Source organism: Juglans microcarpa x Juglans regia, chromosome 7D (genome assembly GCF_004785595.1).
Source record: "Juglans microcarpa x Juglans regia isolate MS1-56 chromosome 7D, Jm3101_v1.0, whole genome shotgun sequence".
NCBI classification, from domain to species: domain Eukaryota; kingdom Viridiplantae; phylum Streptophyta; class Magnoliopsida; order Fagales; family Juglandaceae; genus Juglans; species Juglans microcarpa x Juglans regia.
The window spans coordinates 4295903-4316784 of NC_054606.1; the positions used below are offsets into that span (position 1 = coordinate 4295903).

Here is a 20882-nt window from a genome sequence, read left to right on the forward strand (position 1 = left end):
GTTCTAATAATTAATACTCTATCAAGAATGATGCCATTCCCAGGACGGGATAGTGGAATTACTGAAGATCATTATTATTCAGAAATCATGGTAATTTCTTGGTCCTTGATAGTGTTAAACATTACGGGATATATCCCAAGGGTGCAGGTTAAAAGGGTTACAAATAAGAACGACAAGAGCTAGCGTCTGCAGATCACTGCCTGGTGAAGTTTAGCAGGAATTCAATAGAGGTCTAGATTTTGAAACTCTGTCCAGGTTCATCTTTGATAGATAGCTGGGCTTGGACATAAGAAAGGGTGCAGATGAATTGGGTTTTCAGCTGCTGCCTGCCTTCAATCCGTGCAATTTGAATGGATAAGGATGTTTTATTTAATTTTTCTTTTTATTTTCCTACATAAAAGCATCCTATCGAAAAGATTTCAAATGCAAATGTGAAACCTTTAAAAATGCAGACGAGTCACTGTATGCATGCAGTTCAAGAAGCATTTTATTATAGCCTTATTGAGAGTCACTAGCAGTACATATATAACCTTATTATATTATCAATGGCTTTAGAAGCATTTTCCATACAACTAAGTACAACAGAAAGACGGACTGCATACTAATTGCCAAACAAGTTGCACAGAGACTTGCTGAAAACAGATTATTCTAAGCATGCAAGCATATATAGTTTGACTGTCTCTCTAGGATTCATAGAGTTTGGAAGAGAGTCGGGGAGTGATGACAACTTGTAGGGGAGTTGCCTTGGTCAAGGTGAGGCCTAAGCCCTCAGTCATGTCCACCGGCTTGTTCAATGGTGTTGTAAACTCAAATCCCTGAAGCAAACGAGCTAGTGTCAATTGCGATACTTGCAAGGCAAACATGTCTCCAGGGCAAGATCTTCTTCCAGACCCAAATGGTATGAATTCAAAATGTTGACCTGAGGCATCCACATTTGCATGGCTTGAGAGAAACCTTTCAGGCAAGAAATTATTAGGTTCGTGCCAAACCCTTGGGTCACGATGCAGCTTCCACACATTCACAAGCAAGCGAGTTCCCTTTGGAATGTAATAGCCACAAACTTGACAATCTTCTATTGACTCGTGTGGAAACGATAAAGGGGATGGTGGGTATAAGCGCAAGGACTCTTTGATTATGGCTTGGAGGTAAACTAGATCTTTAATATCATAATCTTCCACCCATCTATCCCTTCCAACTTTGAGATCCAACTCTTCTTGGGCTCGTTTCAAAGCATGTTTATTGTTTAATAATAAGGATAAGAGCCATATCAGGTTAAGAGATATAGTATCAGAACCAGCCAAGATAAGAATCTACAACATGAAAATGGGGCCATAGTTAGGCAAATAAAAGAAAATAAGCTCCAAATTTATTATAAAATAGGTCAAAGAAACACCAATTAGCTAGTAGTGAATATATATAAGAACCTTATTTGATTAAATGAAGTGTGCGATTAATTATTTCAAGTACCAATTTTATAAACGGACTTAATTGCAATACTGAGAAATATCTGATGGAATGATTCGAGAGTTATGGTATATAATACACGTATTCAGTACAGGAGAATTGGGCCAAGATGAATGCATTTTCCATGATTTAAAGATGTACTTGGGACTGATAAAAAGATCATTTTAATCCGGGATCTTGGGCTGTTGTTTTCTTAACCTTAGGGTAACACCTTTAATTAGCAAAAGAAGAGTAGTCTTGTAGTCCTTTCCTTTTTCTATTAGTGGTGCAACCAGCAATTTTCTTTAGGGGTAACTTTTTTACCATGTGACATATTTATGTAAAATAAAAAGAGATTAAAAATCATAAAAACATAACTATGTATAAAATTAGGCCTCAATAATTTGCTACACACAAAGAAATAAAATTCTAAAAATTCAACTTAATATATATTTTAGATTTTTGATTATAATGTTTCATGGAGTAATGTTCATCTATTATTATTTTTGTAATGAAATATTTATAATTTATTTTTTTCATAAAAATTATCAAGTGGTCTTTTAGAATATTATCTTTCATTCTAATATGTAAGCTATTTTTTCAATTATAGTATTATATGTTTAATGTCAATCACCGATAGCAACTGAATATCTTCCCTTGTTAGGTATATACTTCTACTTTTCGCTAAATGACGAAGAAAATTAAACAAGCTCTTCACAAATGACAATTCCTGTTTATTATTTTTGACTATTTTTTCTTTAAAAATAATATTTGCAGTTATAGAATGCGTAAGTTTCATGCATTTTTTAAAAAAAAAATAAGTAAATTTAAGATTTATGTGAAAAAATTATATTTTTAATGGTGGACCATATATTTTTCAAAACAAATGCACAGGACTTGCATAGCTTACGTATCATTGCTCTTTTTTCTTATTCTCTTTTACACCTAAAGTGACTTGGCACTAAAGCCTCGTTTGAATAATGAGATGAGATGAGATAATATATGAATAGTAGTCAAATAGTTTGTGAATAATAGTGAAATTGTTTAAATTGAGATGTTTTATGGGATTTTGAAAAACAAGAGAAAAAAAGTTGAATAAAAATAATATAAAATTAAAATATTATTAGAATATATAATTTTGTCATTTTTTTGGGATTTGAGAAAGTTGAATTATTTTTTATATTTTGTTTGGAAATCTGATAAAGTTGTAATGATTAGATAAAAAATTTAAAAATTTGAAATTAAAAAGTGTTTATTTTTATGGTGTTTGGATATTGAGATAAGATGAAAAGAAGTGAGATGAGATAAAGGGCTTTTACTATCCAAAACAGGCCTAAAGTTAAAAATCAGAAGGAATTAGAACTCTCATGATAGTTTCTTAAAATAGCAATATTCAGTATACAGAACTAGGAAAAAGAAATTATCTTCAAATTTGAAGGTCTTTAGCTAGGTTCGGATGTGAAACTCAAAGATTTTGTTAGAATATTATATCAGAATACTACTATATTTAGAATATATTCATAATATTTTAGTATGTATGATAATATAACTTATTTTGTACCATATTTAGCTTATTGCGTAAATTAGTTAATATCAATTAGTATCATTGATTGATTGTATTTCTATTATTTCTCTAAACTCATTTTCTATAAATAAGGACATATATTAAATAGTCAAAGACACTTGAAAATAGTTGTAGCCTTTAAATTCTCTCTCCCTCGGTCTCCCCTCTCCATCTTCTTTTCTATTTTATTTTTATTTTCCACAGATTTTATTCTTTTTTTGAGTCCAACAGATCTTATTCTATCATGCGAGTAAGGTGTTTGCAAAACAATTAGTAACATTATACATACCAGTGCAGTTGCCTTGATAATGGTTTCTCGGCTATGACCAAAGATGGAATCCTCCTCAATTGCTGATAGCATGACATCGATGAAGTCTGGCTCGTGGCTTTGCTCATCAGTCTTGAGCCTCCTCGCGGTATGTTCTTCAACCCAACTTTCTATTAGAGAGTCCAATTCCTCCGCAACACGCTTCATAGATTTCACTTGGCCCTGCAAATCAATCCATTTGAGAATTGGAATGAGATCAAACATGACAGGAGTCCCAGCTAAATACATGAATTCTTTCATGGTTTTCCCTATGCGTTTTGCCTCTCCATCATTTCCACCATTGGCATAACCGAAATATCTCTTCCTCGCAATAACTTTAGTGATTATATTCAAGGCTAGGCCCTCGATCCATTCACTAATCACCACGCTGCCTGGGTTGTCTTCGTTGCTCCTGCAAACAGAGTAGAGATCTTTAACCAAAGTATCCACCTCGGAGACTTGCATGTTTTTGAGTTTCTCAAGCCGGCGGCTGGAGAGGAGTTCAGAAACCGTTAGCTTTCGCATCTTACTCCAATATGATCCATAATTGGAAAACCCGAATCCTGCATAGTTGTAAGCAAGGTATTTTCCCTGGCTAGACATTGGTCGTGCAGCGAAAGCCCTATCATTTGTGGTGAAGCACTCCTTGACTGCTTCATGGCTGCTAATCACAAGTGCAGGTTTCCTGCCAAACCGGATCTTGAAGATGGGACCATGTTTATCAGCGATGGCAGCCAAGGTTCTGGCGATTGTGTTTTGGGAACGAAGTTGATGAAGGTGGCCAATAATTGGCAATGCACCCGAGGGTTCTGGGGCTAACATACCCTTACTATGACTTCCAGTTTTCACCCTCCACTGATTGTACCATAGCACCAACACTAAAACTACCCCTGCAATTGCAAGTAGATGAGAAATGATTTCCATGGTGTCAGGATGAACTTTCCCACTTCAACTTTGGTGGTTTCTTAATGTTCAGCTACACAGGTTTATTGTTGTAACTAGGAACAAAATTACTCTTTTATCCTTAGTCTTGTTTGGGTGGTAATATTTGACTGTTGACCAAATGTATATATTTTGTCTTTTTGATCGCTCGGAAAGCAAGCATGCATGCATGTTAGTAACTTGTGTTGCTCTTTTGCGAAACTCGTGAAATATGTTTAGACCGGTCTTGGCCATAAGAAAAGTCCTGTCCGTCTCACCAACTCCAGTGGGAATTTCAAATATTTAGGCTGGTTTTGGACATAGGCAAGGGTGCAGATGAATTGGGTTCTCGGCTGCTGCCTGCCTTCGATCCATGCAAGTTGTGATCAAGGATAAAGGTTTTTTTTTTTTTTTTTTCCTTCCTACTAAAAAGCATCCAATCGAAAAGATCTCAAATGCAAATGTGGAACTATAAAAATTGCAGACGAGTAGTCACTTTATGCAGTTCAAGAATAGATAACTTACACAGCAATAACGTCTTTTAATTAGGTGGAGATTCAGAGTCAAATGCAGTATATAGTCTTATTATTATGTTATTAAGAGCTAGAGAAGCATTTTACATACATTAAGTACCACAAAAAGACTTCATACGAATTACCAAACATGCTGCACAAACTTGCTGGAAGAACCGACATGGGCCCACCCAACCTTAGTCGGGTTCATCGGATCAAGCAAATATCGGATTTATTACATCTATTATCGGTCCAAACCGTTCACCGAGGAAAAGCAGCGCCCATTCTTAAATTTGCAGAAAAAAAAAACCATCAATTAAGAAAAGGATCAGTACCCTAAATTTAACGAAGATATTTCTTCTTTCTTTTTTTATTTGCTAAAAATAAATATGGGGGAAAAACTGACAGTTTTAACCCGACCCGAATGGACCGGGTCAGGTCATGTCGATTTCAAAATGTCTGGTCATCGGGTCGGGTTGGGTCGGTCCAAAAATAGCCTTGGCCGGGCCGGGTTGCAGGGCCTATGCTGGCATATATAGTTTGACGGTCTCCCTTGCTGAAATTGGCTTCGGATAAAATTCATTTCTTCTTTTTCAACAAAAGAGGCAAGCCATTTAAAACTTGTTCTCCCATTATAAAATTTATTGAAGCCACCAGCAAGATTGAGGACAGATTTATAAGCTACTATTTATATGCTTCTATATTAAAAGACTTGAATATGAATGCTGAAGGTTTATAGAGATAGGCACATGTTGGCCTTCTTTTCGTAGGTTCATATACTATTTATGCTTCTACTTTTAAAGTAAGATTTTTATGTACATCAACCTTGTAAGCAGGCCTCTGTTCCCAGGATAGAGTGAACTACAATGAGGACATGATATCCTGGTTCGGTAGCCATGTTAACGGATGCTTGCTAATTGTTAATGGCTTTCAACTCTCAATGTCATGACTTTTAACTTTCTTTTGATGAAGGTTCCAGCAATATTGGCTAGGCTAGTAAGACATGATCATCATGAATATTCCTGCATGGTTCTTTTAACTATTGAAATCTGAAGTCAAGGGTACTGGAATTACGTTTTGAGTTCAGGTAAAATGTGAAGATTTCCAATACTTGGGCTAGCTGCAAGATGCATGCCTCTATATATCTTCTGCTTTCCCAATTCCTTATGTGGATGCTGTTGCAAAAATCAAACTTTTTCTTGAGCATCCAAGACGGTCGTTGTCTTCCTTATCGTTCTAACATGTTCTGATTATATTTCATCAGTAGTGATTGCATGATTAGAATTATTCAAAGATAAAGCTAGCGTGTGCAGATTGCCTGGGAAATTTTTCAATAGAGATCTAGAAGATTTTTGTTGTTTTCACTTCCTCTCTTGAAACTCTGTCCTCTGCGTACGATAGATAGTTGGGTTTGGACAAAAGAAAGAAAGGCATATTTGCGGGAAAAAGAAGAACGAAAATGGGCAAAATGATGACACTCATGTGAGAGTATTTATTCCGTAAGAAATGGGCACCTAAAGTGAGCACCCTTTCCCCTTCTCTTGGGGGTGCCACTTCATAAGACTTGATGATTGGCCCTTAATGGCCAATTGGGGGTAACGCTTAGAGGGACTATTTATATAGCCCTCTCCCTTGTGGATAATACACTTGCATCACAAACGATATCTCTCTCAAAAGGGTTCTCTCCAGTCCCGGCATCTAGGCTATGGAATTTGTGTTGCTCTGGTATTACCACGTAGCACACTCCAATATGAAGATTATAGATGAACAGTGACGCTAGAGGATCCGTAAAACAATCGCACTAGATTTACGATTTACCAACGAGGTAATATCGCTTCCATTGTTTACTTTGATCTAGTATTTCTAGCATATTACTCAATCAACACTCCCATGAAAATCATCATCATAGAGAGGTGCAATACAAGAGAGGTGTAATCACCCTTGAGTTTATAGTATTTTCAAAAGAGGTCTATTATAGAGCAGCCACTATAGCTGTGCACATATTGCACACACTACGTGGCTGCTTTTGGTTTTTTATTTTTTATTTTTAAAAAAATCAAAACGCACATTTTGATTCAATTTGAAAATATGTTTCTATTTTCATCCCCATTCAAATTCATGCCATGAAACACCCTCCTCCCTTGCAACCTACTCAGCTTTCTCAAACCAGCACCTCTTGGCGACGCCGTCTCTCTCATCAATGCCACCAAGCGGCACTCCTCCGTCTGCCCAGTGCCTCCACTCCCAACGAGCTCGTTGAATAGAGCAAACAAGATTTAAATCCCGTGAAACCCACCCTCATTCCTCAACCCGCGTCCGTCTGCTTCCTCTTCCCAGCGCCATCTCGTGATGGCGTCTCTCTGTTTAGGGCCAACTCATGACACTCGTATGTCTGCCTAGCACAGCCACTCCCCACGAGCTGATTGAACGGACCAAACCAGCGATAAGTCCCAACTGCTCTGTTTCACCAAAAGGTTTGCTTAGCTTCATAGGTAAATATTGTACCATTTTCCTGTCCATACATGCTATGTTCTTCATGTGTACATCGAGATGTGATTTTTGTATTTTTTGAGATGGGTATTGTGGCTTAGGGCATGGAGAAATTTCCAGAAAATTAGGGTCTGTAAACTTTTGTTTTTTGTTAATACAACTTGAGTTTTGAAGACATGATTGGAACTTGTTCAAAGACATAGTGGGTTAAATTATTTTGAAGTTGTTTAGTTACAGTAGCATACTCATTATGCTCGTGTGTGCGCATTGCCCTTATTGAGGCACATTTTCTAATAAGATGTAGGACATAATTTTTTTTATGTTTTTATTTTCAGAAACACCTACTTTTAGATCTTGTGTATGTTACACCTAATCAAGGCTAGTTTTCCGGTAAGATCCTAGTGATTTTCTTTTCTGAATTTGGTGAGGTGGACTCAAACTTAGTTGTATGAATAGTTTGTGTGAATTTAAGAAGTGAACTGATGGAATTTGGTGGATGAAAGATTAGCTGAAAAGGGTTTACAGTTTAAGATGGATATAACTGGATGAAGAGAGTCTTGAGGATGCTGTGATGCTGTCGAAATTGGATGAGAAAGAAAGTATCACATATGTTATTTAGAGGACAAGTATATAGGCCAATATGATGATGTCATGATTATTTAGAGAAAGTATCACATTCCAACTTGATTCCTGGCATGTCCCATCCAGGAGTTTGGAGTAGACTTGAAACCAACATTTCTCAATTCTCATATGAGAAAGTGACTTGTATCCAAAATCATAAGTGCAGTTCGATCAAGTTTTGCTATCCACAACATTAGAATTCAACAGTAATTTTTGACAATTTTGATTGTTTTGATCTTTTGATTCTTCACTGCTCTGCAATCTTCTGGCAATTAAAAGAAGAGTTGTACTTGGACCAACTATCTTTTCCCATGTTTTACCAAAAGGGATGTTTGAATCAGTAGTTACAAACTAAGGTTGTCTTTCTCTTCCTTCATTGCTCATCAGTAAGGTCCCAACTTTCCTATCTCTCAATGTTTGTTTTCCTTGGATGATGCAAGCATTGTTTACTATTCCGTCTTATAATTCAATGCAACTCAGGAAAAATCTATTTGATTCATGATTTCTGGTCGTATATATCTGTCTTCTACTGTATATATATATTCCGTGTTCTATTTTTACAAGACCAGCTTGTATCTGCACATGATATCACTATTACAGGCTTACTTGTTTTTGTGTATGTTCTATCTCCATTGTTTTCATCAATTTTCCAGTGTCCCATTGTGTTTCATGGGTTGTACGTTTCTCTTTATTGATTGTCTCAAATCTAAAGTTTTCTTAACACAAAAAAGGTGCCAAATTATTAACTTTTCTTTGCTATTTGGAGGGCAAGCACTTGAAAAAGTGCTCTTTTCTGTACATATTGGAATCCTTGTCGTGGCCCTCTATGTGCATAAATAAATACGATTAACCTGTGGGTCATAATACATCGACTTTGAAGTACCATATCTTATAGATGTTCTGACAATATATACAACACTAAAACAAAAATACACACATTATATATATATATATATATATGTACGCAGTCCTAGTATGTATAAGTCTCATGTGTGTTTTTTTTTCAAGTAGGTAAATATAGGACTTAAAAAAAATAGTTTTTTTAACGATAGATTTTATTATTTTTCTAAATGAATGCATATGACTCACACACCTTAAGACTGTATATAAAAATTAGCTTTAGTTGTAAATAATCCAACAATGTCAAGGTAATTGGATCAGGTCCAAAATCACCATTAGTATTATATTAGTTTTACGAGTCTACAAGTACTCCTATATTTAATATTTTATATTGCCATATATATCTTATTGTCTTTAAATGTTCTTCATTTTTTTTATGTAAATGTTCCAAGTAGAAAAGGCAATCAAACCCTAATATAATATATATATATATATATATATATATATTGAACTTCCAAAAGTATTTTACTAGAAGGATGTATTGAACCAGCATAGCATTTTCTGTTGAGAAATACTTTAATATTGTGTTATGGGGTTACTTGAGATTGAAACTCACGTCTCAACATAAGCTTTTGCCTGTCATAATTTACAAGAGGTCGCAGCTACTGTAGCTACAGTGCATAACAAGATATATGATATATCTTGTTAAAAGAAAGCATGAGAATCGGTGCCTCACTATCTCTAAGTCTTTGCCATCAGAAATTCAGTGTGTTGCAATAGTTTCATTAAAATACTATTACAAACTATTCCGAGCACTAAGATTAGAATATAGCTTAACTCATTTTTTTTGTTCTTGATAAGTAAAAAGACATGAAAATAGATTGACTAAATACTTGCTACATGATTAGATGGATTCTATGATTTGGAAATATCTGTTTCTGCTCATTGAAAGTTATTTGTTTTTATTTTTTCTGTTCAAACAATCATTGTACGTCTGTATTTTATTTCTGTAGAAAGTGCTTATATTTTCAAATTCTGTATTACGTACGAGAGTTTAATGATCATTTTTCTTTTTTTGCCATCATGAAAGACTGAATATAAATTCTCGGAAGACATTCTTAGTCTTAGTGTGATAGTCGATGAGGAAGATGGAATGCCACATAGACCTTCAACGTCAACTTTGCAGTCATTAATGACACCTTAAAGTAGAGGTGGAAATCCAAACGTCTACCATGTGAGTAGGCAAGTTGATGTCTCTTATTTTTTTAATAAAGTTTGTTTGACGTGCTCATGAATCTAAATATAAGCATAATTGCAACATCCTTTTGATGTAAATATGTCCTACAGTCCGCCGAGTGCTCCGGTAGACTTTAGCCCATTTTTTTTATTCATTTGAGGTATATTTATTTGAATTTTGAAATTCTAGAAATTAACATGTTAATTTGTTTAGAGTCATTCCATTTTGCCTAACAAAGTACCTGTTTGAACAGATGCCACCTTATATACCCTACCCTCCGCCGAGTAATCTAGATGATTTGAGGGAAGAAGCACCCCCGACTTCAACTGTGCCAACCACTGTAGAATTTGAACAAAATCTTGGAAGTACATCATGAATGACTAATGAAAGTTTTCATGATGCCGATGGTGTTACAGTTTTGTTTGCCTTGATTATAATGATTGTAATATTGCTTTGATGCTAATCCATCCATATATTTTCATTTTTAGAAATGGTCTTCGACATAAATGAAGATTTAGAGGTACCACTGTTGTCCAGGATGATGAGGTACGAGTTGAAGCACCAAGATCCGATATGGAATTTGACAATGTGAAAGAGTTTACAGCCTACTATAAGCAGTATGCTAAGCAAGAGGGTTTTGGTGTACAGACATAGAGGATTAGGAAGGATGATGATGGGAGGCCTGTGTATGTGACCGTTGGTTGTGCCCATGACGGAAAGTACCAACCTAAGAACAATAATATCTCAATGCCAAGGCCAACAACTAGAACGGATTGTAAAGCGAGAGTAAATGCGACGTTGAGCAAGAATGATAAGTGGGTTTTCACCACTGTTGGAAATGTGCACAACCACATAATTGTGAGCCCCAAGAAGACAAGATTCTTGCGATCTCACAAGTGTTTAAATGAATACAATCAAAGGATCTTTGACCTGAATGATCGAGCAGGTATATGAATGAACAAGAATCTTTATTCTCTTATAGTTGATGCGGGAGGTTTTGAGCATCTTTAGTTTCAAAAAAAAGATTGTCAGAATTTCATTAATAAGGCTCGACATTTAAGGTTGGGTAAAGAAGGTGGTGAAACACTTAATCAGTATTTCCAAAGAATGAGATATCAGAATATGAGTTCATTTCTAACATGGACCTAGATGATGAAGGAATGTTATGAAATGTGTTTTAGGCTGATGCTCGGAGTCGAGTGGCCTATGAGTATTTCAGAGACGTTGAAACCTTCGATACAACTTACCAAACAAATAGGTACGAGATGTCTTTTGCTCCATTTGTGGATATAAACCATCATGGTCAGTCCATATTATTAGGAGCGGGATTGCTTTCAAGCGAGGACACACATACTTTTGTGTGGTTGTTCCGAATGTGGTTGGATTGCATGAATGGTCGGGCGCCCAAAACAAACCGATCAAGATCGGGCAATGAAGAGTGCTATTGCTATTGTATTCTCCAAAATTCATCATAAATATTGTTTATGGCATATAATCGCAAACTTCCAGAGAAGTTAAGATTTCATGCGCAATTCAATGCGGGGTTGAAGACTGACATTCAGACTGCATTATATGACTCACAAACCACCATAGAATTTGAGGAGAGCTAGGGTCAACTACTTGCGAAGTATGATCTGATCAGCAATAAATAGTTTCAATCCTTATATGAGGAAATGTCTTTTTGGATTCCAACTTACTTGAAAAAGTGTATTTTGGGCTGGAATGAGCACAACACAAAGGTCAGAAAGCATGAATGCATTTTTCGATGGGTATGTCCATTCTGGTACCACAATGAAGGAATTCATCGACCAATTTGATAATACTTTTATAAAGAAGGTGGAGGTAGAGATAATGGCTGATTTCAATTCTAACAACCAAACTATTCCCTGCATGTCTCATTTCAACATTGAGAAGCAATTTTAAAACTTATATACAAATGCAAAGTTCAAAGAGGTCCAAATAGAGTTGTTGGGCCTAATATGTTATAATTGTTGGTTGGTAAGCACACAAGGGAGAATTTTAAAATATGATGTGTTGAATGGAATATCTACTAATGACCACATCAAAACAATCAATTTCTCAGATTACTATAACGAAGAGGAGGTGAAGGCAAAATGCAAGTGTGCACTGTTTGATATGAGGGGGATTCTATGTAGGCATGCACTCAGAGTTTGTCAGTTGAAGAAGATTAATGTGCTGCCAAATGTATATATGTTGGATCACTGGAGAAAGGACTTAAAGAGGAGATACACATTACTCAAAAGTAGTTACGATGACCAGCGGGACAGATCAGACGCACAAAATTATGAGTTTTTGGTTAAAAAATGTTTGAAATTAGCAACCAAAATATCCTAAGATAATGAAAAAGTCAGTGCATTCCAGCGTATTGTTAATGAGTTTGAGACAAAATGTAAAAGTTCAACACTAGAGTTGACATTCAAAGAAACGAAAGACAAACCAAAGGTTGTCTTGGATAAGGGTAAGAAGATATTAAGCCTTAACGTGGCTCGAGGGAAAGGGAGACCATCAATTAAGAGGAAGGTTCCACCCGTGAAAAAGATGATAACAAAGAGAAAGAAACCAGTAATAATTGTCTAAATTTGCACTGTTTTAAGTTAGTATTCTGATTCTAATATATGTCTATTTTTGTTTTGGACCTCAAACTTGCAAGAAAATCTTGGTAGATGAAATATAATTGGGTGATACATCGGAATCTCAACAACACCAATTTGATGATGGGGTTGGTATTGGAACAAAAAACAACATTCTTATACGATCAACTCCAGGGGAAATGAGGTTAACTATATCTTTTCATTAAGTGAAAACCATGTATAACATCATGATGCACACTTGTAATTCCATATTGTTTTATTTCAGATGTGTGACCATATTGATGCACACCTATAATTCCATGGTGATAAGAAACCACATTTTTTGAAGCTCTTGAAAAGGGTATGGTATAGTTTGTGGAAGGTTGGTGTTTACTTTTTGTACCTTTTCAAGAGGATATGGTGTAGGTTGTGGATATGCACAAGGGTTCATTTTTATACTCTTGGAGAGGTGTATTTTGTGGACATACCATGTTTAATTTTTGGACACATTGGAGAGGGTATGGAGCTATGTGAAGGCTTTGATCAGTAACTAACATTGTCATTGTATGTTTTCTTTTCCTTTTTAATTTTGAATACCAATATATGTGGATCTAACATGCTAGGCTTTGATTACAATTCCTTTTCTTTTGTGGCCAAAACAAGTATATTAAGATATAAGTTATGCTTCACACAATTTTCTGAATCAAGATATCTGCGGTTCATACGTTTGAAATGGTTTGTTAATTCTAATACTTCCACTTTTACCTATTTCATGCTCATCTAAAAAATGTGTTTTTTTAGACATTGAGATGTTCTCTTATGAAGTCTACATGTATCATATCAAGCATTTGCTCATAATATTAGTACTGGAAATTAGATTGATTGTTGGTCTCTGACTTGCTTTGTTTTTATCCATTTGTTAAGAATCATGAGAAAAACCTCTACTAAGCTGCCTTATATGAGTAGTTTCATATAATTCATAAGCATCAGGGATGTTGTTTTGTTCATGAAACATGTAACTTTATAAATTTTGTACTGTAGTAATTAGTTTGTTAGTTACAATACTAGAACTTAAACTTATCTCAGGATGAGATGTATCTCCAACTTTTACGTAATTTTCTAGCTTCTGAGTTTGCTATCTTGTAATTATTGGTGAATTCTCTGATACTTCCACTTTTACCTATTTTAGGGTCATCTAAATCATAGGCCAATGCAGCTCTAAGAGCAAGAGCTCATGGTGTGATGATTAGGCATGCTACGTACAACAAGTATATGTTATGCAATTTGCAAAATATTTTCTTGGTCTGGTCATTGATAGAAAGTTTTAAAAGTTGGTTTCATTTATGTGATTTCTAGCTTCTACAGTTTTAAACAGTAACCGTACATATTATTCTAGTTCAATTGTGACAGCTATAATTAGTGCAATTAACATAGAGTGTACAAATGATTGATTTTCTTCTCTTGCTTAAAAATGCATGACAAGCATGGAAAGACTCCATTTGATGGTTGTAGAAGCTTGAAGGACTCCACTAGCCCCTTGGTTGTAACCATGCAGCAGCCTCTCTAGAGAGTGTTGAAAAATATTGGATTTAGAAATTTTGCTCACCTTCCTTGTTATAAAATCACTTTTTAAGTTATCTCTATATGTTATCAAGAGTAACTTTTTTAAGAGCATTTTTTAAATAGTTTTTAGTTTCAAAAAATTGGTGGGGTTGGTTTGTACTTTGTAATGGACAATGTAGGTGTATCTTTGTTGTAAGATGAAGAATAAAGAATGAATGTGAAAATTGTTCATTTAGTTTCAAAAGTTATTCCATTGGTTATGAAAGGGCAAAAGCTGTTCCATTGGTTAGGAGGAGGTTGAATTATCAACCATCTTCAAGAAATGCATTCAAATGTTCTAAAAAAATAATTTAGGAAATGTGGCTACCAAGGCAATTATGTAAGAGAGAAATAATTCAACATTCATTTTATGTTCAGTAACTACCAACTTTACTATAAGCATATTTTTAATCTGAGAGACAATATTCCAACAACGGAAAGATAGCAGGAGAAAAAATGAAACTGCGTAGAAGCTACCCATACACTTTACTCCGTGCATATTTTTACAAGGAGACCTTACATAGGTTGATTTAGCAACTGTCTTACATGGTTTTTATCAAAACATGATGTTAACAGGCTGTTGCCATTCATGAGCTATCCATCTAATCCATACAACATGTTTTTTACATAGAATTCATCTAAACCAAGCAAACACTATTACAAATGTGAGAACCCAGTACAAACATAAAAATTTTCGTTTTTCCTTTTTCAGATTCTTCGCTATCTCTCTTAGTTTATCTTCCATTTTTCGAACATCATACTCGCGCTGTAGTACATGATCCCAAGTCTTCGAAGTCTTATTCTCTCTTCCACGAAAATTCTCCTCTAGCAGATGAAGTACATCTGCCCATACGAAGAATTCACATATCGCATCTCCCAGCACACAGTGCGCACTCCCCCAATTAACATGATAAAATACACCCTGCAAGCAGCAAATTGATATACAAATATCAAATATCAAAGTTGTTTTACCGTATTATAGTTTGGGCATGCAAAAAATCTCATTCCAGGATTTTTCTTAGTGTCGGACGTCTTTAGTGGTGTTTTCTAACCGCACCAATAATAATAATAAACAAAGAAATACATGCTATATACATAGAAAAGTGTAAACCCTTAAGGTTTCGCTTAAGTGGTAAACGTTTTGGTCTTGGTGATATTTTCCTTCTAAATCTAAGGTTCAAATTCTCTTTGGTGTAGATAATTTCTAGAGACCATTAAATTACGTTTAAAATTAGTCTGAACTTTGTTACAGCTCTCAGTGCCAATAGAAAAAGCATGGAAAGTTGGATATATCTAGTGTTCATGTCAATTAGTGTTTTTTTTTTTTTTTGGTGTGATTAGAGGCCCATATGCTATCATCACGACATATCACTGTATGTATATATAAGATCTAAGCCCACACTATTAATTTATTGGACTCTACAACAATATATAGAAACCACTAGGAATTTAATAAAAAAAACAAGGTATAGAAAGAAGAAATAATATAGATCAGCTGAGAAGAAAATAAATAAGAACCAGTTGTTGTCAATGAATTCTTATTTTTCGTTAATAAGTAACGAGTTCTGATTTCTAGAAAGTAAATAGATGTGATTTTCAATAGGTTTGAAGCTAGCTAGTATTTGTATTTATTTTCTATGCGTTGGCTAGGTCACGACAGCATCTCCCTATTCCACACTTGCCATCCAATGTTTTGAAATGTTCTTAAAAAGACTTGAATCCACTCCACATATACATAAACCCTTGAGGCAATTCATGAATGGCGCATAGCAAACTTTGGATAGAGAGAGAATATTTTTGACTAATTTGTTTACGTTTTGTCATATTCCATGAACTTGCTAGTGATAGTGAGGGAGAAAAAGTAAATCAATGTAGGATCCTTTTTTTGTCTATCCTATGAGCAACCCATATCTTGTCCTCTCTTTTTGGTGGTAGGGGACAATCCTAGCCATTTTCTTCATGTTGAGGTTTCAAACCAGCAGATTCCATAAGATCACATGTTGTGTTATCTTGAAATGCAACACTTGGTTCATATCCACAAATTCATGTGTTATGATAGGTTATCAAAAAAAAATAATAATAATAAGGATTGTGTGTTATGATGGGTATCTCAATGTGATCTTCAATTTAGAAAAATATTTGCTCTTTTTCTCATAATTATTTATTTCAGTGCCTTTTTAATAAAGGGACAACTAATCTTTAATATTTTGATATTGGGGATAGTCTAACTTCACTGTAATTCATATTTCGATTTTTCTAACTCTTGGACATGTTTCAGATTTTTCTGATTCATATATAGATTTTTCTAATTCTTTTCTAGTTACCTTCAATGCACTTAAATAATGCTTCTAAAGATACTGCTCCTTGGTGAGGTTTCACATCATCACAAAATGCATAAAAATAATGGTTCTACCAAATCGTTGAATCTTAAATCCTAAAGGCAACTGTCCCAGAAGAAATATAGGCTAATTATTCAACCAATTTTTAAGTACAAATTAAATTTGTACTTGAAAATCTACTAAGTGATGATAAAGACATTATTTTATATACTTATTAGAAAAAATTGTATGCTGAATCTACTAAGTGATGATACCACAGATGGAGAAAACAAAGAGGAAAAAAAATGTATGTTAAACCTTCGTGTCGGTGGATTGAGGGCGGCTTCACGTCGGTGGACTGAGGGCGACTTTGCATCGGTAGACTAAAATGGGACCGAGGGCTTAAGGACTGATCTCCTCGGGAGGGCTGAGGTCGTGGTGGGGAGTGCTGGGTCGTGGTGGGGAGGGTTTCGTTGGTGGACAGAGATGGGACCGAGGGCTAGCTCGTTGGTGGACTGTGATGCTCCCGAGGGCTCGTTGGTGGACTGGAATGGGATCGAGGGCTTGGGAACTGATCTCCTCAGGAGGGCTGAGGTCGTGGTGGGTAGGGCTGGGTCGTGGTGGGGAGGGCTAAGGTCGGAGGCTGTGTTGGCTTCGACGGCTCTGAGGTTCGGGCTTAGGGCTTTGAGGGCTTGGGGTCAAGGGGGCTCTGAGGTTCACTTGGGCCCGCAGCGCGGGGGGGGGGGGGGGGGGGGCGAAATGGTTGAATGAGGGCTAAGAGAACGGAGCAAACCGATTCAGTGTGTCCCGGTCTACACGTCATGTGTGTAATGGATGTAGCCAAACAATAGCTTATGTGAAAATTATTTCTTTTCAAAATGTCCTGCTAGGCTGCTATTCTGAAGCCTTACACTGCACACCACAGGTGCCAGCGTGGTCATGGATGTTTTTTAAACTTCACAAAACACAGCAGCCCTCCCCCTCCCCCACAAAACACAAATTCTCCACGCAGAACGCCTTCAATCTCCCTCCCTCTCCCTTGTTCTTTTGTATGCAAGTTCTCAATGATACCATATACTTGGTTGAAAAGCTATGTCTAGATCACATTGTTCCAACCGTAAAGATCAAGAAAAACAAAAGGATAAAGAAAAAATAAAATTTCTCATGACTATTAACCATGCTCTCTCTCGTTTCTTTTGCTCTCTTCATAATAAAAAATAATGGACATAAATGGCCACTAAAATATGCCCAAGATATGGCTTTGCTTTGCCTAACTCCTTTGCCAAGTTCAGCACCACCCACCCATCCTCGCAAACTCTTCGAATATTCTTCTTTGCCTTTGAATATTTATCTTCTATGATTCTATCACAGGAGGAGCTTTAAAGCTCATAGTTGTGAATTTTACTATACATCAGTCACTATTCACCACCATACCTCACACTTGACCTTTTTTTTTTATAGAGTGTGGAGTGTTTTTCATAAGTTATATAGTGTGGGGTAAAGAATAGTAACTGATAATAATAATTATTCTTTTTTTATTGTCAAATCACAACTTGTTCTACACGTAGTTGAAATTGATAGAAATAAGAAATATATTTCAATATTTATATTATATTGCTAACCCTTCGAGTTATATTCTCTTTCAATTAAAAAGAGATTCAATGTATTGAATATTTATTAACAGGATATTGGATAAAATATAGAATCATAATTCCAACTCAGAATCTTTTATTCATGTGAAATTATTCTTTATCCCAAACACTTCAACCGATAAAAGGTAAATTATACTATTGGTTTTCTGCTGCTGCGACCTTCAAAAAGTTGTGAAGCCTTTTTTCATCAAAAAGTTGAAATTATATTCTCCCATGGCCATCTTAATTCTAACATGTTTATACCATTATAATTTATACCAAATCCACGGTTTTAAGGCTACCACGTCCTTTAATTTATGCAAGGCAATATTGTTCTTGCGTCTCGCGCGTAGGACTGTTCATTCGAGCAGAATTTTTTTTCTCTGTCTAGTCTGGTCAATAATCTGAATAACTGGTTTATATGGACGGTTATCGATCGGGATAATGGAGAAGCTTGTTCATGAGATCTTCAAGAGGATAATGGAGAAGAAATATGATCCCTTTTTTTCCTTTTTCTTTTTTCAGTGCTTAATATCCTGTTCTTTGACTCGTGAATATTTCGACAGAAAATAGAAAATTCAGTTTGATGTATAGGATCAGTATACTCCCAAACATGTCCTTATTAAGGAGTCGTAGCCTCGCAGGTTGAAAGCAATTGCTTAGAAGACTTCGCCATTTATTATGATATATGATCAAAGAGATTTGTCATTAATTAATTTCTTGTTTAATAAGTAAGAAAAGGTGATCAGACAACAACTGCTTGTTTTAATATAAAACCTAAACGCACTATCTTTATGACATCCAACGGGTTCAACTATATAAACTAATCAGAAGACAACATGGTTTTAACCACTAACAGTACTGCTAAATGACTTTGAAACGCACTATATATATATATATATATATATATATATATATATATATATATATATATATGTATGTATATTAATAATAATAATCGTCAGAACGTTCTCTTCCTCGATCCTCAGGTTTTGTTCTGATCTCTGTATCGATCTAATTCCTCTCAACCCAGATGCTGGTTTTCCTCCTGAAAATCATTTTCTTGGCGATAACAACGTCATGGAATCTCATCACTCGATTCTTATTCACTGCGGTCGCAAACCTTCTGGTGGTATCGATCCATGCATTCAAAGTGCCGGGAGAAGCGGCCCATGGTGCTCTAGAACAAGTCGCGGAGGCCATCAAGGGATGCTTGGAATATTTCTTGGAGCTTCTGATAGAAGCAGTCAAAACTCTCATCTCCACTGTGTTTGATGCTCTCATAAATGGTGTCTCGGGGTCTGCTGCTTTTGCTGGCTCGGCGATTGTAGGCCTTGTGGAGCAAACCAGGACTAATTTCGAGGGACTGTTGACAGGTGTGCCGGAGCTTCTGGAGGGCTTCTCGGAGATGATTTCGACGATGGTGTCGGATTTGTGGAACAATTACAAGGATGCTTTAGGATATGTTACCGAAAATGCTTGACATGCATGTATTCATGCACATACATAGTGTAAGAGATTAGTGCTCAAAATTTTAAGATGTGTTATTTTTCTTGATCTTCTTTTGCCTTCTTTAAGATATCAATATACAGCTTTGCATATCCAAGTTCAGACATATATATATATATATATGTTCATTGATTTTGAGAAGAAGCAGCTGAATTTGAGCTTTCCATGCCAACTCGTCAACTACTGTTCAAATAAGCTGTAGCAGATGGTGGAAGAAGATATATAATTACAGGAAGATCAGAAAAATGGAAAAAGATGCATCTTTTAATTCCATGATTAAGGGCATGCATAGGGTGACTGCAGCTACATACAAATTTTTTGCATTCATTTTCCTTTCATTTGGATGAGTTGACTAGATAAAATGCAAGTCTCCTGTCCCTTAATTTTTACAAGACCATCAGAACGCGTGAACTTGAGGACTAAGCCATGGCTTACACGCCTTGATGCCTTGCTTACACGCAGAACCTAAGTCTTCCTTGACTAGTTGTTAACAAGTAATTATGTCCCAGAAGTCATGGATTCAGACCTTTGACTACACGGTACAGCTAGCTTTGATCACGATCTGCTTGTCTATTGTGATTGATACGAAATTATATATTCTTCAATTCATAATCTGGACTAAAAAATTGCAAATAAAAACTGATCGTTCTGGAAAGAAAAAAAAAGATCAGACAATATTACATAGAAAGAAAGGAATTAAATTAACAACAATTAATATTGTTTCGCACTTTTTAAGTTTCAGAGATAGAAAAGTTCACAAATATCTATTTTTTGCTGAAGTTGAATGGATAAATTATATTTGTAATTATAAAGTGTACAAATATCGTGTATTAATTTAAAAAAAATAATAAATATGATATTCATATTAAAAATTAATTTTTTAATAATAGATGTATTTTTTTTAAAATAGCACACAAGACTTGCATAATTTATAACTATATCGAATATTATTTTTTTAAAAAATATGGTCAACTATATATGGGATTGGTTGCTAATGACCCAAATTAAGATGAGATAAATTGTAAGGGCGCGCGAATAATATATTTCTGTTTAAAGAAGTATATTTTGTATTGAATAATTAATATATGCTCCGGTCCTCGCAAACTACGGCCATATTAATTGCAAACCAAGTGGTGGAGCGACATATGGCCCTATATATATATATATATATATATATTGACAAAAGACGTTTAAGCAGGCATATAATAATAAAATCAAATCAGTGCATCAAAAATCTCGTAGTCTATCAATTTTTTAAAGGAATTATTTTTTTATGATCAATGATCACAACCTTAT

The 20882-nt window shown here is 35.3% G+C and overlaps 2 protein-coding genes across 2 annotated transcripts; one reads left to right on the forward strand and one right to left on the reverse strand.

Annotated features, from left to right (window-relative positions):
- Positions 1-469: 469 nt before the first annotated feature.
- On the reverse strand, positions 470-4304 carry LOC121238740 (cytochrome P450 CYP82D47-like). The gene is made up of 2 exons (XM_041135748.1): positions 3297-4304; positions 470-1310 (listed from the first exon to the last, which is right to left on the reverse strand). Exons 1-2 carry the CDS (start codon positions 4236-4238, stop codon positions 684-686), a joined length of 1569 nt encoding a protein of 522 aa, XP_040991682.1. The 5' UTR covers positions 4239-4304; the 3' UTR covers positions 470-683.
- Positions 4305-18856: 14552 nt separating this feature from the next.
- LOC121238741 lies at positions 18857-19673 on the forward strand. Its single transcript, XM_041135749.1, has 2 exons — positions 18857-18973; positions 19022-19673. The coding sequence occupies exon 2, from the start codon at positions 19111-19113 to the stop codon at positions 19558-19560; it is 450 nt and encodes a 149-aa protein (XP_040991683.1). The 5' UTR covers positions 18857-18973; positions 19022-19110; the 3' UTR covers positions 19561-19673.
- The last annotated feature ends 1209 nt before the right edge of the window (positions 19674-20882 follow it).